This window comes from Eriocheir sinensis, unplaced genomic scaffold (genome assembly GCF_024679095.1).
Source record: "Eriocheir sinensis breed Jianghai 21 unplaced genomic scaffold, ASM2467909v1 Scaffold25, whole genome shotgun sequence".
Taxonomy (NCBI): domain Eukaryota; kingdom Metazoa; phylum Arthropoda; class Malacostraca; order Decapoda; family Varunidae; genus Eriocheir; species Eriocheir sinensis.
Window position 1 is genome coordinate 537,208 of NW_026111554.1, and position 16,225 is coordinate 553,432.

Here is a 16,225-nt window from a genome sequence, read left to right on the forward strand (position 1 = left end):
ACTTCTATTAGATCGCCTCGCATTCTTCGTTTTGATAGGGTGAATAAATTTACTTCTTTAAGCCTTTGTTCATATGACAAATTTCTCAACCTAGGAATCATCTTTGTTACTCTTCGTTGGACCCGTTCCAACTTTTCTATGTCTTTTCTGTAGTAGGGAGACCAAAACTGTACACAGTACTCTAGACGGGGTCGAACCAACGAATTAAACAGTTTTAATATTACTTTTTCGGATTTATTATTAAAGACTCGTCCGATGAAGCCAACCAATTTGTTTGCAATTTTAACTACCTCTGAACAATGCTGACCGGGCTTTAAATCGCTTGATATAGTGATTCCAAGATCCTTTTCTTTACTTACTGCAGAAAGTTGTTGGCCATTCATTACGTACCGAACGCGATTGTTATTTTTTCCGATGTGCAACACTTTACATTTGTCAACGTTAAATTTCATTTGCCATTGATTGGCCCAACGTGCAAGTCGATCTAGATCTGATTGCAAAGCTTCTTCGTCGAGTGTCGCAGTTACTTTACTTGCAATTTTTGTGTCATCAGCAAATTTTGATACTTTGCAAGTGAGCCCATCATCGATATCATTAACATAAATTAAGAAGCGCATGGGGCCAAGCACTGATCCTTGAGGTACGCCGCTTTTGACATCGAGCCAGTTAGATGTAACACCGTTTAGAACTCTCTGTTTCCGCTCAGAGAGCCAGTCCGCAAGCCAATTGTGAATGTTACCCGAGATACCGTGCGCCAGTAGTTTGCTGAGCAATCGTTGGTGGGGGACCTTATCAAATGCCTTTTGAAAATCCAGATATATGATATCCAGTGATCTGCTTTCATCAAACACCTCAAAAATATAATGAAAACAATCAAGTAAGTTAGTCAAACACGAACGTTTACTGCGGAAGCCATGTTGCGAATTATTTATTATATTATTTTCTTTGAAGAATTTCACCATTTTGTCGCAAATGATAGTCTCCATTAACTTACAAACAATAGATGCCAGGCTAATTGGTCGATAGTTTCCTGGATGAGACCTGTCCCCCTTTTTGAAAATTGGTGTGACATTTGCAAGTTTCCAATCCGACGGAACTTTTCCAGCTGTTAAAGATTTATTGAATATGATGGAGAGCGGTTTACAAATTTGATGTTTGATTCCTTTTAAGACCCTAGGGGTAATTTTGTCTGGACCAGGCGCTTTGCTTACTTTAATCTTTTCAATTGTGCGTAAAATGTCACTTTCTACGATGAGCACGCCACTTAACATCTTTTCGGCCCTTCTAACCTCCGGTGGTTGAGGTGATAAACAATCTTCGTCAGTATGTCCTATGGCTTTGAAATTTTATTATGTTGTTAGTTGGTGTAAGTGTATGACATTCTGTGAATTTTGTGAAATTTGGGTGAACGTGTAGAGGAGACTCAAACAAAGCATAAAATCTTATTTTTGTTTCACAGAATTTAGCTGAAAAAAATATACCATAGAAACTTTGTGTATAGATCTACATTTATCATTTTGTAATTTTTTTCATTATTTGTTCTGGCTTGAAAAATTGAAATTCATTTTCACTAATAATTTTCTCCACTTTTTCTCCCGTTTTCTTTTTACATTTTTAAAAAATGTACAAAATGAGAAAAATTGCCGTTTAGTTGTAGATTATATTGATACCTTACAAAAGACTGTCAGACGTTTTGTCGATTTTGTGAAATTTTTTGAAGTGTAAAAAACAAATTTTCAAGATTTTGGCTCCTTAAGATTTTTTTTTCCATTTCATGTGTCTTGCCATTTGTATTCATTTGATTGTCATGAAATGTTCACATATGATTGTTTATACCTTGTTCACTTACTGGGCCGCCAGTGTGCTGAGCAGATGTTTCACTTGTTGCATATTGGTACATCTGTGGCCCGAATAGCCCTTTCTATAAACTTTTACAAACATGAGTATATAAACAATTTGTGGGTAAATTTGTATTTATTATGACTGCAGATGTGTTGCAATGGTACCAGGTAATAAGTTCAAAATGATAAGGTAATAAATATATAGCTATGTAAAGGCATCCAAAATACATTTAATGTTTGGTGACATTTTGCTTCCAAATAAAAGCATTTCATTATGTAACAGTAATCAACTGTAGAGGCAAATGCCCCTCATATCAAACAACGTAAAAAAAAAAAAAAAATCCTGGTAAATGAAAATCTTGCTTTCATAACAGAAAAAATAATGCTCCAGATCACTACTTACTAGTACTTGGAATATTAGATTATCCCAATGTTTGATTTATTATAGTGTATTTTACTGAACTGTAGAGGGAAATACCACTCCGCAAATAACGTAAAAAAAAATTCCTGATAAATCAAAATTTTGTTCATAACAGAGAAGAAAATAATGTTCCCCATCCTGCTCTTCATCTGTTTCTAACTCGTCACTTTCCTCGGAGAGCTCATCATCTGGGTCATCTGAACTGACAAAAAACCTGAATCATCTGAATCACCAGATGAAGTATCCGATCGCCCTCCTTAAAAGACGGTCGGGTTCATTTCTGTTGAAAAGGAGGGAAAAAAAACATTATTAATAGTTTTTTTATGTACAGCTCATCAGAATGTAAGATATTGTATCGACACTAACTCGTATAATAATTATAAAAACTACACCAAATAGCAGAACAAGACTATATCGTCAGTGCGTCGCGAACTGGTACATATATGCGCCAACCCATGCCTGGTACATTGGTGCACCAATACGCGGCAGAGGGAAAAAATATTAGTGGTCCGCGATTTGATATATATTTGTACCGTGGATTTTTACACTATACTACAGGCTATCCTCTCTTAATGATACATAACTCCTCTCTGCAAAAGTCCAACGGACACTGGCGTGGTGGGCGCTGTGAAAGTTCCATGGAGGCAAGAGCGCTGAGTTGCCAAACGCTATTGTAACAGTCCCAGGTTCGACCCTGGTCATAACAGGTTGAAAATAAAAAGGGAGGAAGAGGAAGAATAGTGACGCTATTATTCCTCAGCCTCACAGAGAGTGTACGGCTGGGTTCGATTCCTGCTGTTCTCTCTCTGTAAGCTGCCACCAGGAGGTTGTAATATGGCACAACCCCCAAAGCCTGTAAGCGAGGAACGGCAGTTCTATGAACCAGGTGGGACGGAACTAAACTAACTGGTTAGTCCCCAGACTCTCCCTGCCCTTGCAGGCCAGGTAACACTTGACCTTAACAACTGTCCCACCTGGTAGATAGTGTCCGTCACTCCCCAGCTTACTATGGGTTGTTCCTTGAGGTAGATGGTATCCTCAGTCCAAAGTTTGGTAGTGTGGGGTCGTGGTTACCTTCGGAGGTCGTGGTGGGGGAGATTGCGAGACTGCACCGTAGGCTAGGAAGGCTGTATGCATTAATACAGGACATAGGCAGAATACAATTTATTGGTTTGTTTCCCAAGTTCCCTTCCCCCTAACAATAATCCTCACTAGACGAGGGAAGTGTAGCATGTTTTGTTTATAACTGTGAAAACCTTTCTTCTTATCCCTAACATTCTTATGGATAAATGCTACACACGAGAGAGATGAACATATGTAGGTATATATCACAGGGCTACCGCCCGATTGGCTAGACAATCCGATATCAACTTCCTGCATCGGCGTGCACACACCAAAAAACACTCATAAAAAATAGGAAGAAAAGAGTTTAGTATGAGGGAAAGATCAGACTGTTACAGCTAACGGGGGGGGGGTGAGGTCACTGTTAGCCCCTCGTCCACACAGCGGGTGCCCCTTACCCATTTGACACAATTTCCTTGGCTGGTGGAGGCCTGAGAGCTACACAATATGCTGTCGTGCCTTGCCTACAGGGGGGGTTGTGGAGCCGTTTACTCCCATCACAAGCCTGCTGGTCTCCCGGGCGGCGGCAGGGACTGGAATGTCTCGCCCTTACCTTTGCTCAGTTCAGGCACTCATGACTGAGGGCATGACCCTTGTTAACCACTGGCGTCTGGGTCCATTCCCGACTCAATTGGGCGGCTTCAAGATGGCGGGCACTCGCCTTCCCTACCCCTGGACACCGGCCTTCAGCTGTCTCTCGCCACCTGCGCCGTGCGGGAAGATTAAGTCTAGAATGAATCACTAATGAACGTCGGCTAGGGCTATCTCTCACTCCCAGGCAGCCGTACGCTAGCGAGCTGTGAGCTTACCTCCGCCGTGCGGGAAGATTAAGTCTAGAATGGATCATGCCAGCCGGAGCGGTTGCCTCGCTACCTTTCCCTCTGACGTGGCCTTCCCCAGGTTCTTACACTTTTCCTTCTCGCCTTTCAGCTTGGTACATTAATCTATCCTTCCTCTGCCTTTCTGAGGTTGTCTTTTTGTGTGTTGATTCTAAACTTAATTTTCCCTTATTTTCTAAGACGTAACGTATAAATATATAAAAATATATGGTTAGAGTGGATTTATATCAGGGGTGCCAACTCAAGCTGTGGTTCGTATTTCTCGTTCTCTTCCCTTACCTACTTATAACATATTAACCGCTACGGGTATTGTTTTGGCTGAGGAGAAACTGGATCTGGTAAATAACCATGGCCAAGTACAAGGGGGTATTCCCAATTTTCCCAGCTGGCTTTTAACTGGCGTCCACGGTGTTGGTATGCTGGCGGGTATGTTACACTATTAATGTGTTAACAGGCCTTAAAACTATCAAGCTTGCAGCTTTGGTCGCTGGATATTGTCCATTTACGTGTAGTTCTGTCTTAGTATTGTTACAAATATCGCTTCAGATTTATTTAGGTTAGTTCAAAAGACATATTTATCAATGAATATATTATTGCATTAGTTTATTATCAGTACACGCACTATTTGCCTGACCCGGTGGCCTGTGGCTTGCCTTCGGTGCACCCACCACCGCCCTGATCCCTCCCACCAACTTCAGTTTCCTTACCAGTCTTTTTTTTTTTTTTAAGCACATGACTTTGTGTCCCAATGTCCACCACTGGTGTTAGTGTTGAAGTGAGGCATCGAGACAGTTGCTGTGGTCAGTACTTGTTCCGTCCCTGCTGCCGCTGACTTCAGGACTCCTTGGTGCATCCCTCGCCTTGCCTGCTCAATTGGTCACTGAGTGTGGCTTTGAAGCAACCTCGCCGCCTTCTCCAGCATCTCTGAGGTTCCTCAAGGCCAGCCAACTCCTCACATCCAGAGTAGTGTTGCAGTGGAGGCTGCAAGGCGGGACAGCAGCTGGAGTGGCTGGGATCAGCAGGAGCAGACTGCTACTGGTGTGAGGTTCAGGAGTGATAAAAAACACCACCAACACAACCACCACCAACGACAACAACTGCTGGCCTCTTCATCCACAAAGGGGGAAGTTTGAATTTCAGAAGTGTGAGAAGATCTGAGAATGAGAGCAAGTTTACTGACCAAAGCCAAGAGTGTGAGAAAAGACATGCAGGGAAGGATGACCTCAACAAATACACCCACACACTCTGGTGTAAGACCTCATGAAAGTCGGGAGTGTGGCAAAAGGTTTAGTAATAGGAGTAACCCCAAACACCACACCCTTACACACACTGGTGCAAGAAACCATGAGTGTGAAGTTTGTGGGAAATGTTTCAATCAGAAGGGTCACTTCAACACACACACCCTTACACACACCAGTGCAAGAAATCATGAGTGTGAAGTTTGTGGGAAATGTTTCAATCAGAAGGGTCACTTCAACACACACACCCTTACACACACTGGTGCAAGAAACCATGAGTGTGAAGTTTGTGGGAAATGTTTCAGTCTGAAGGGTAACCTCAAGAAACACACTCTTACACACACTGGTGAAAGAAATCATGAGTGTGAAGTTTGTGGGAAATGTTTCAGTCAGAAGGGTCACCTCAACACACACACCCTTACACACACTGGTGAAAGAAATCATGAGTGTGAAGTCTGCGGAAAATGTTTCACTGAGAAGGGTACCCTCAAGAAACACACTCTTACACACACTGGTGAAAGAAATTATAAGTGTGAAGTTTGTGGAAAATGTTTCAGTCAGAAGGGTAACCTCAAATTACACACTCTTACACACACTGGTGAAAGAAAGCATGAGTGTGAACTTTGTGGGAAATGTTTCAGTCAGAAGGGTACCCTCAAATTACACACTCTTACACACACTGATGCAAGAAGTCATGAGTGTGAAGTTTGTGGGAAATGTTTCAGTCGGAAGGATAACCTCAAAATACACCTTGTTACACACACTGATGCAAGAAATCATGAGTGTGAACTTTGTGGGAAATGTTTCAGTCAGAAGGGTAACCTCAAATTACACACTCTTACACACACTGGTGAAAGAAATCATGAGTGTGAAGTTTGTGGGAAATGTTTCAGTCAGAAGGGTACCCTCAAATTACACCTTGTTACACACACTGATGCAAGAAGTCATGAGTGTGAAGTTTGTGGGAAAAGGTTCAAACTGAAGAGTATATTGGACAGGCACATCTTCAGACACTCTGGTCATAAAGGGTTCAAGTGCGATGTTTGTGGGAAACGTTTCATGACTAAGTGTGATATTGTCAGGCACATGAAGGTCCACTTCTCCTGAGGTGCTGTGCTGATTCAGTTCTGCTGTGTGTGTGAGTGCAAGTGTTTGTTGTGGTGGTGTTACAGGGCTGTGTGTAGCACAGAGAACAGAAAATATTCATCTGTTGGAACAAATGGTGACTGTGACGGCATGATCTGTTATTCACTTTCCACCCCAGGCTTCATGTGGTTGGTGGGTCCTGTGAAAGGTCTGATCTTTTTGGTGACTGTGCTGGGCTGGCTGTTGTGGCCTGGGCTTATTGGTCAAGTGTGTGTGTGTTAATAGTAATAATATAGTGTATTTGGTCTTACCAGCCGCTAAGCTAAAAATGTACACATTATAAACACATTGTAAAGAACAGTAGGTAGGGGTTCAGGGATCTAACACATCAGTGGGAGGTTGGAATGATAGTGGTGGGAGGGTTGAGTGCAGTGTGGTGGTGCCGGGGAGGGGGAGGACATCCTCTTCCAGATGGTGGCAAGGTGTTAGTCCCAGGTCAGACGCTGATGGCGGGATTCAGGCAGAGCAGTGGGAGTTAACTCAGGCCACAGACTGAACACTTGTGCCATACCCTGGGCTGGTGGGACAAGAGAGGGGGGTGGCTGGGGGGACAAGGGCACAGCCTTGGCGGGGGTGGTGTACATTGTGCTCCACTCGAGTGACAAGGCTCCAACACAGCAGTCACCAAAGCAGAGCAGGCCTTTCCCGGCAGCAGGGTGGGCAGGATGACAGCACTGTAGGCAAACCACACCAAACTGGCAGTTGGGAGGGGTAACTGAGGTCTTATGGTGTTGTCACTTTCCTGTTTCCAACCTTGTGATGTCTCATCTCAACAAGCAAGTCAAATACCACGGCAGCCTTTTGGGGGGTGTGGGGTGGGGGGCACAACAGCAGTGGCACCACTTCCTTTGAGGGATGAGAGAAATAACGGAAACGGGAGAAAGGAATAAGGGTGAAGTTTGGTAATGCAAAGGCGAGTTATCAATTCTCCAGACACTCACGTCTTCTCATTCTGCCGTCCCCTACTTCTCTTGGGTGTTCTACCACCCTGCTCCCCCTCCCCCCCATCCCCTCTCTTCCCCCAATCAGAATTATAACAGGTTGCATTTACATGTGTCTTGTATGCCCTCAAATCTCAGTGTACCACTTGGGAATTTATGTAAAGATAAAAAAGCATTCCGAGAGATGAGTTTTATTATCATAAGAAAATAGCGTGTGTTCCTTAATTTCACTCTGGCAGCCAGTGAGTCCTCAATGTTGCAGGAAACATGTCACCGGGAACAAATGTAAAACACTCATTTTACGTGCACAGATTTGGCGGTACTGATATATCAATGTGAATATATGCAGCAACATACTGTAAATTTGAGTTAGCTACCTATCATTCCAATCCATGGCATTCATCACACAGCACACTGGAGTGCTTTGGACACAGGCCTACCGCAGTGAATGCAGTAAGTCCTGGGCCCGAATTTACAATTAATCTTAATCTTTAACTTAAGAGTTCCACTGAATCTCAAGTTTAACTTATAGCTGAGCTTAAATGAAAAAATAAGTTCAATTTCACTCAACAGCTGATCCAGTATGAAAATTTGTCCTGGCAAAAGATGTATTTTTTAAATTGCAGAATTTCAACACTTCAGTGATTGAATATGTAGTAATACTACTTTATCAATGTTATATGATGATATACTTCAGAAACATGGGCATAATAAGGTAGTATTTATAAAAGAAAGGTTACGTTTATCATCCGCGCAAGGTGATATTCTTTTTTTTTTCTCTTGAATGTAAACACGGACACGCGTTCCTGTTCGTCTTCCTCATTCCTGCATCACCCACCCTCTGACGAAGTAATCATGGAAAATATTGCCGCTTTCACTTCTCCCAAGAGGAAAAGGGGAGTGAATTGGAGAGACTGCCACACTCTACACATAGTAGAGGGAAGAGAGTCAACAGATACCGTCTGCAAGGGTAGCCACTGTCCCCTAATAGATGACATGAATCCGGTGGTATACGATGATCCTCAAACATGCGTTTGAGGCCACTCTCACGCCAAATACGAGCATCATGAGTGGACCCAGGCCAATTAGCTACAACATTAAGAATATTGTATTTGGCATCGAACACTAATTGTGTGTTTATGCTATAGAAATTCTTCCTGTTGACATAGTCTGCTTCATATTCCCTGGGGGCCAGTGTCCTGACATGCGTGCAATCTATTACACCAACAATGCCAGGGAAGTTTGCAATTTGCACAAATTCTTGTTGTTTCGGATTTCAGGGACGGTGCGAGGAAATCGAATGAATTGGACAAGTATGGCTGGTTGTGTAAGTGCCTTGAGGGTATCGGTGATCGCTTTGCTTACTGACGACTGTGATGGACCAAGATCATCACTGTTACACATCTGCATTTTCCCCGTTGCTAAGTAACGCAGTGTAATAATTACTTTCTTTTCGGGTGTCAATGCAAAACTCCTTGAAGTAGGGCTTTGCAGGGCCCCTCTCACCAAATCCGTTACGAACAGGACTCCTGCACGATCCAGTCTGTAGCGTTTCAATAGTTCTGCGTCACTCAAAGTATTCAGAACGTCTCTTCGCTTGAAAAGTCTTCTCTAGGCGCTGACGGGCTTGTTGACGTTCGGCCATCTTGGCGACTGAAGTTCGACTTAGGCTCCTTAAGACGGGTTTGGGCCCGCCAAAAATATCCCGTCAGCTAAGATCAACTTATTAGGGATAAGATGAAGAATAAAGTTAAACTCGCCCTAAAGTCATATTTATTTCCATTTATTTCATTTTGGGAGCAGGCATAAAGGCCAGGTTATGTTAGGTTACCTTATATTTAGTTTAATTAGGTCAGATGAGGTTAGGTTACATTTAATTTGATTAGGGTAGTTAGTTTTAATTGTGTTCAATGAATGTGTAATATGCTTCAGTTATATAATGTGTACTCGCCATTGCCAATGCAGTTTGAGTATTACAGCTTGATGTAGCACGTAACAGCTGATACAGCACAACAAATAAGTAATTACTGAGAAATCATCTATACAGGAAGGTAGTTGGTGTGGAAGAGAAATGGCTACTAACTCTGCCCTGTGCACAGGGGGTGATAAGTGGTGCCACAAAGAGATGCTCAGGGCTGAGAAATGTAAATCAAGTAGTGGTGCATTACAGGTGCCCAGTTTGTGAAAGACGGGACAGGAAACGGAGGAAATAGGTAACTGGAACTGTGTGGCAAAGCAGAAGGAGGAAAGGACCTGCAGAAGCCACTGCCTCAACAGACTATTGGAAATGGTTTGACTATAGTAAGTCTGCTGGTCAACAGAAAAATATTCTTAATGTCGTGCCTGGCATGGGCACTCCTTAATAATGTTGGTTAATTATACCTCAAAGTAGAATTAATTGTTGATCACTTAAACCAGAGAGTAAAATTAGTAGTTCATTTACCAAGTCTAATAAGGCACCGTTATCGCACACAGGATTATCATCTGCCAAATAATATGGGTAGCGTGACTTTAACAATATTACTTAAGGTAAATATATTTGTTTAGAGATTCTGATGATGAACTAAGGGTCAAGGGACAGGATTCAGCCATACAAGACTAAATTGTCGCTCATAACACTTAGAACTTAGTCTAATTATAAACTAACATGTAAACACAAGAAACAAGTAGCACCAACACACGAAGAAAACCTATTGTTATGCCGGACGTGTTACTTGGGTTCCGTGTCGCCGTCAGGAGACTCCGTGGGAGGGAGATATGGAAACACCTTGCACAGCTTCTGTAGTTTAATATTCTTCCTTAGTTGTACAATTCACTCTTGACTCTTCACTGACCACTAGCTTACTATGACTGGGACTAACTCCTCTCGCCCTCTTCTCCTGTATATACTGAACAGTACAGTCTAGAACGTTACAGTATATATTAGATTATACAAGAACATGTAGCAAAAATATGTGCGAGTTGGCAACACTTCCCGCCTGGCGCCTGGCCGCGGGGCGCGGGCGGGGCCTTGCTCCCCGCCCCTCTACTCGCTCCTCCCGGAGCCTTCCGGAGTCCCATAGACCCCGGGGGAAGCTTCCAGCACAACACTATCAAGTGTTCCCACTAACATGTGGTAAAAAACCTGCTCACTCAGTTTAACATCACTCATCAACTTAATTAAGCCTTGACTACAACTACCGAGTGTTTGCGCTCCACCGTGGTTACCCCTGATAATGACACACACACCATTTGTCCTTTACCCTCTTTCCTCCTCCCGCACACAACCCCCAGGGCATGCTGGCTTGGGTCCCGACAGCAGTCAGCCCAAGGCAAGTATAGAGAGGTATCGTCACTCTCATAGAACGTGAAGAACCAAATTTTGAAATGAGCTTTTTTATTAGGACCTCTCGGATGTTTTTAATGTTATAAACTACTACAATGAAATAAAATAAGATGTGGATTTTTTGTTACATATCCTATGAAGCAATTGTCGGTGAATAAAAAATATATATATAGAAATATTCGCGGCATCTCATCCTGGACGATGATTGGCTGGCATCTCGATAAGCTCCGCCCCTTCCTCGAGCCTAATTAAGCCCCGCCCCATTCTCGTTGTCTGCCCAAACCGACGGCTTCACACACCTCATTTCCACCCTGTTTCCTGACCCAAACATTATTTTTTGCGAAAACCTGAGACCACCATCATCTTCCTGAGAAAATTCTGCATCACACTAGCATAAAATTGTAACAATAATGTAAAATTACACATACGAAAATCAGAGTTAAGTGAAGTAGGGAATAAATATTTTCTTGCACTTATTTCCCTTCAACCCCTTAGTACTCAGCATAGCTGGGCACGATAACAGAAAACCTTATTCCCGATAACCGTTAACTGATAATGAAAAACCTTAACGGCGATAACCGATATTCGTTAACTAGAGACACAAATATAGGCGATAACCAATAACCGATACCCGATATAAATCCACAATTCCGATACTAGCTAGCGATAAGTCCGATAGATTGATTGATTGATTGATAGTTTATTGTTGCAGGTAAACAACAAGGGAGAAGGGAGGAACATGCCATCCCAACCCCCAGGCAGGACAGAGTGTGATTATACAACTATTAATACATGTGTAGGTAGCACCATGAAACTAAAAAGATACAATGGTAGGAAGGAAAGCACATCAAGGGAGGGGGCGGTACCTCCCCCTGGACAACAAAACAATAAAATGTGGGGACGGAGAACATTGCCCAAGCACTAGATGGGAATGAATACAGAGATAGAGTAAATACTATAGTCCTTAAAGTAAAATGGCGAAAACGATATTATATTGATATTTCAGATAGAACTCCATTGATCAATTCAAATTTTCTTTATCTGTATTTTAGGAAACTTACAAAACCTTAAAACCACACGTTGACACGTACATATGGACGTTAATACTAGAAATGCCTGAACCGGTGTTGTGTTATTTGGCGTCCCCACCGTCAAAAATTGTTTACAAACACTTGTCTCTCGTGAACGGTGCATGCTCAGACCAGCAAGCGTAGACCTGTACAGTCTCACAAAGCTTTTAAACCGTAAGTAAGAGTTGTTGGAAGGCTGAATCAGACATATAGTACAACTACCACCATCCTCGCTGTTTCTAGGACGACACTCTGTACGAGTTGTATTTATATGTACAGAGTGTAGGTACGTCGTTCTAGAAACAGCGAGGATGGTGGTACTGTATGTTTGATTCAGCTTTCCAGCAACTCTTAATGTGTTAAAAAGCATTGTGAGACTGTACAGGGCTACACTTAATGGTCTGAGCATGCGCAGTTCACGAGAGACCTGTGTTTGTACACAAAAGCGCCAGCTTTTGACGATGGGACACCAAATAACACAACACCGGGTGCCTTCAATACCATGACATGCTCACAAACGAATATGGAATATCAAATTTGAGGCAGTGAATAATCATTTTTGGGGCAAAGTTAAATGATTTTTCTCTATGATATATTGAATTTTGAGTAGCATAAAAAATAAAAACCTAGTGTTTTAATTTTCATGACCTAAGTATGAAATCTCATCACCGAAGATATTTCATACCGCGAAGTTTTTTCACACAACACCGGGCCACGCATGCGCAGTAAGGAGACAAAAAAGTTTTCCTGAGAGGCGGAAAAAAAGTAGCGATTATCGCTAGTTTGGTTACAAAAGTAACGAAGATACCGATATATATTTAAATAAGTAGCGGATGGTCGATAATCCGATTTTGTTATCAGCGATAAAGTATCGCGATAACTTATCGCGATAACGCCCAGCTATGGTACTCAGCTGGTTTTCGTCGCATCACTTTTATAAGCACAGATTCTAAATCTGCATGCTTTTCTGCTTCTGATGGTGTGTGGTATGTCCCGAGGTAAAAATATACAGAGGGTCAAAATCACCTCCGAACATAAGCCAAGCCGTGACGGAGTTCATTCGCTTCGGCATTTGTTTACCCAAGTCAGACTCGCCGCTCACCTCACTTGAGCGGCGAGTCTGACTTGAGTAAACAAATGCCGAGGCGAGAGAACACCTTCACGGTGTGGCTCATGTTCGGAGGTGATTTTGACCCTTTGTATATTTTTACCTCGGGACGTGCCCTACACCATCAGAAGCAGAAAAGCATGCAGATTTAGAATCTGTGCTTATAAAAGTGATGCGACGAAAACCAGCTGAGTACTAAGGAGTTGAAGGGAAATAAGTGCAAGACAATATTTATTCCCTACTTCATTTAACTCTGATTTTCGTATGTGTAATTTTACATTATTGTTACAATTTTATGCTAGTGTGATGTAGAATCTTCTCAGGAAGATGATGGTGGTCTCAGGTTTTCGTAAAAAATAATGTTGGGGTCAGGAAACAGGGTGGGAATGAGGTGTGTGAAGTCGTCGGTTTGGGCAGACAGCGAGGATGGGGCGTGGCACAGGGTGAAGGCTATAGGAGTTGCCAAAGAGTGATTTCCTCCCGCCTGTATGACGATACCTTCTCTATACTTGCCTTGAGTCAGCCAGCCTACCATCAGACAGACTTACTTCGACACCTCTGTCTGGGGCGATACCTCGTATAGGAGTCCTTAAATATAATATTATAGCCTTCGTATATTGAACACTTCTATGTATGTGAGGCCAGTTATGCTATTCGAAGCAACAAGTTGAAGAGGATGACATGGAGCCAAGAGTGCAGAATGCTGAGATACATGGGCCATGTGAGATGGACAAGTAGGGTATCAAACTAGGTGATAAGAATGTGTGGTGTGGAGGTGGTGCCCCTCTTGAAGATCTGTTAGGCAGCATGTTGGTAACCCTCTGCCACTTGTCAATGGTTGAAAACTCTTAACGTCTTGCAGTGGGAGTCAAGTCCTCTGGATCACCACGTTGTTTTGTTCTTATGCCTCCGACTGTAAGTTGTGCACATTTACATTTGAAAGTAATCTATTACTAACTGCAAGGTCTACATATATGCCTACCTATACTTAGGAAAAGAAGTTTCTAATAATTTCCTGCCTGACAACTTGACCAGGAATCTGTCTGTTGTTTCTCACAGGCTGAACTGGTACTTCTTCTGCAGCGATCCACTCAGTAGTTGTACAGGAGCATACAAGAAGTCGCAATCTTCATAGTCTTCTTGGGGTCATACTGCAAACTTCCTCCTGACTTATGTAGGCACCTGCACCTTGACTTGAGGATCCCAAAGGTCCGTTCGACAACGCATCTTGTCCTGCGAGGACTTGTTGTATCGTTCCTCCCCAGGTGTTGTCGGGCTTTTTTTTTTTTTACAACAGAGGAGGCAGCTCAAGGACACAAAAAAGAAAACAATAGTAAAAAAGCCCGCTACTCGCTGCTCCCAAAAAAGAATTAAAAGAGGTGGCCGAAAGAAAGATCAATTTCGGGAGGAGAGGTGTCCTGATACCCTCCTCTTGAAAGAGTTCAAGTCGTAGGCAGGAGGAAATACAGATGAAGGAAGGTTGTTCCAGAGTTTACCAGCGTGAGGGATGACAGAGTGAAGATGCTGGTTAACTCTTGCACAAGGGGTTTGGACAGTGTAGGGATGAGCATGAACAGAAAGTCGTGTGCAGCGTGGCCGCGGGAGGGGGGGAGGCATGCAGTTAGCAAGTTCAGAAGAGCAGTCAGCGTGGAAATATCGATAGAAGATAGAAAGAGAAGCAACATCGCGGCGGAATTTAAGAGGTAGAAGGCTATCAGTAGGAGGAGGAGAGCTGATGAGACGAAGAGCCTTAGGAACAGAGAGAGGGATAGAATCCGAAAGAGGGCAAAATGGGTACTTCCAAAACTTTATTTGACAACAAAAATAACGTTACTGGAAACGCTGTGCCGAATGGCACACGGGGCACTCATACCAGAGAAGTGAGAAGGAGCAGAGGACTGTGATACCCTCTCCTCAACAGGGCACCCGACGCACTAATACATGCCCGTGAATGAGTTGAAAAATTCGGCCAAGGTTAACCACAGTGAGCGCGAGTTTCAAAAACACCTTAATTTTTGTGCCAAACGGCAAACGGTTTCCATTCTAGGGTTAAGCAGTATAGGATATACGTTGTCAGGTCCGGGGCTTGTATTTGTTTTAAGGGACTGGAGAGCTTTAAGGACTTCATCGGTAGTTATTACAAAGTTAGGCAATGCCTGCTCAAGAGGAGGAAGAATCTTCCTCCAAGAGAGCGACCGCTGAGGGCCACTCCATGTATTATTCCTCCAAGGATAAAACTAAGCGTAAGGAAAAGAAAATACAAGAAATAAAAGACCATAAATAAAATGCATAAAAAGACAACAACTTAGGGCATAAAAAGTCTCCAATTAGAAAGAAAAGAAGAAAAATAGGAAAAATAGGCAAATCGGAAAATAGGACAACGTGAATGTAGTGTGAAGAAGAAAAGAAGCAGATCATCACAAAAGAAGAAGAAAATACGGAAATAAAAGAAAAATGGGAAAAAATATGTACTAAATCAGAAGAGGAAAACAGGAAAATCTGAATCTAGGTACACAGAAAAAATAAAGAATCAAGAAGGACCTAAGAAGATGTGCAAAGAGGAGATTTGATTGATTGATAGTTTATTGTTGCAGATAAACAAGAGGAGAAGGGAAAAGAAGAAAACAGGGAAATAAAATAAAGAAATGGGAAAATAGGTCAATCGGAAAGGATAAAATAGGAAAGTCTGAATATAGGGAGACAGAAAAGTGAAACACTCAAGAAGGACCCAAGAAGCTATAAAGGAAGGAGAAGAAGAAGAGGAGGAGGAAGCAAACAAGTCCCCTGTGACATCAAGATCAAGGTCGAGGTCCGCCGCGTGCCCTGAAGTGCCCTGGCAGTGTTTCTCGTGGAGGAGGAGGAGCCCCTCGGCGTGCAGGCCCCCAGGGTGAGTGTGCGGGTGGTGGAGGGCCAGGGTGTGGACGGGCTCTACTTGGGACAGGAAGGAGGGGAGGGCCAGGGTGTGGATGGGATGTACTTGGGACAGGAAGGAGGGGAGGGCCAGGGTGTGGACGGGCTGTACTTGGGACAGGAAGGACCCAGCAAACATGGTTATGCCGGGCCTGCACCTTGCCCATAGCTGGGCACGATAACAGAAAACGGTAAATTTGTAGCACTTCACCAGTCTCGCATTTCCGAACGAAACTAGTTTTTTTCGGTAGTTTTCGGCCTGTT

General features: G+C 43.0%; 2 protein-coding genes and 1 long non-coding RNA gene across 7 annotated transcripts in view; 2 read left to right on the forward strand and 1 right to left on the reverse strand.

The window, feature by feature from the left end:
• The first annotated feature begins 5,383 nt into the window (after positions 1 to 5,383).
• The window catches only part of LOC126991180 (zinc finger protein 182-like), a 123,381-nt gene continuing 112,539 nt past the window's right edge, over positions 5,384 to 16,225 (forward strand). Inside the window, exon 1 of one of the 2 annotated variants that reach the window (XR_007745228.1) lies at positions 5,384 to 7,029. Coding sequence is in view for 1 of the 2 variants with exons in the window: in XM_050849951.1 (XP_050705908.1) it covers positions 5,384 to 6,432 (1,049 nt within the window). In the remaining variant the exon portion in view is untranslated. The remainder of the gene's footprint in view (positions 7,030 to 16,225) is intronic. The other variant, XM_050849951.1, reaches the window with a different exon arrangement.
• Positions 6,252 to 16,225, reverse strand: part of LOC126991181 (uncharacterized) — a 43,434-nt gene continuing 33,460 nt past the window's right edge. For both annotated transcript variants that reach the window (XR_007745230.1, XR_007745229.1), the window contains exon 4: positions 6,252 to 6,379. This is a non-coding gene — a long non-coding RNA (uncharacterized LOC126991181). The remainder of the gene's footprint in view (positions 6,380 to 16,225) is intronic.
• The window catches only part of LOC126991178 (zinc finger protein OZF-like), a 36,096-nt gene continuing 35,330 nt past the window's right edge, over positions 15,460 to 16,225 (forward strand). For all 3 annotated transcript variants that reach the window (XR_007745227.1, XR_007745226.1, XM_050849944.1), the window contains exon 1: positions 15,460 to 15,938. The gene's annotated coding sequence lies outside the window, so the exon portion shown is untranslated. The remainder of the gene's footprint in view (positions 15,939 to 16,225) is intronic.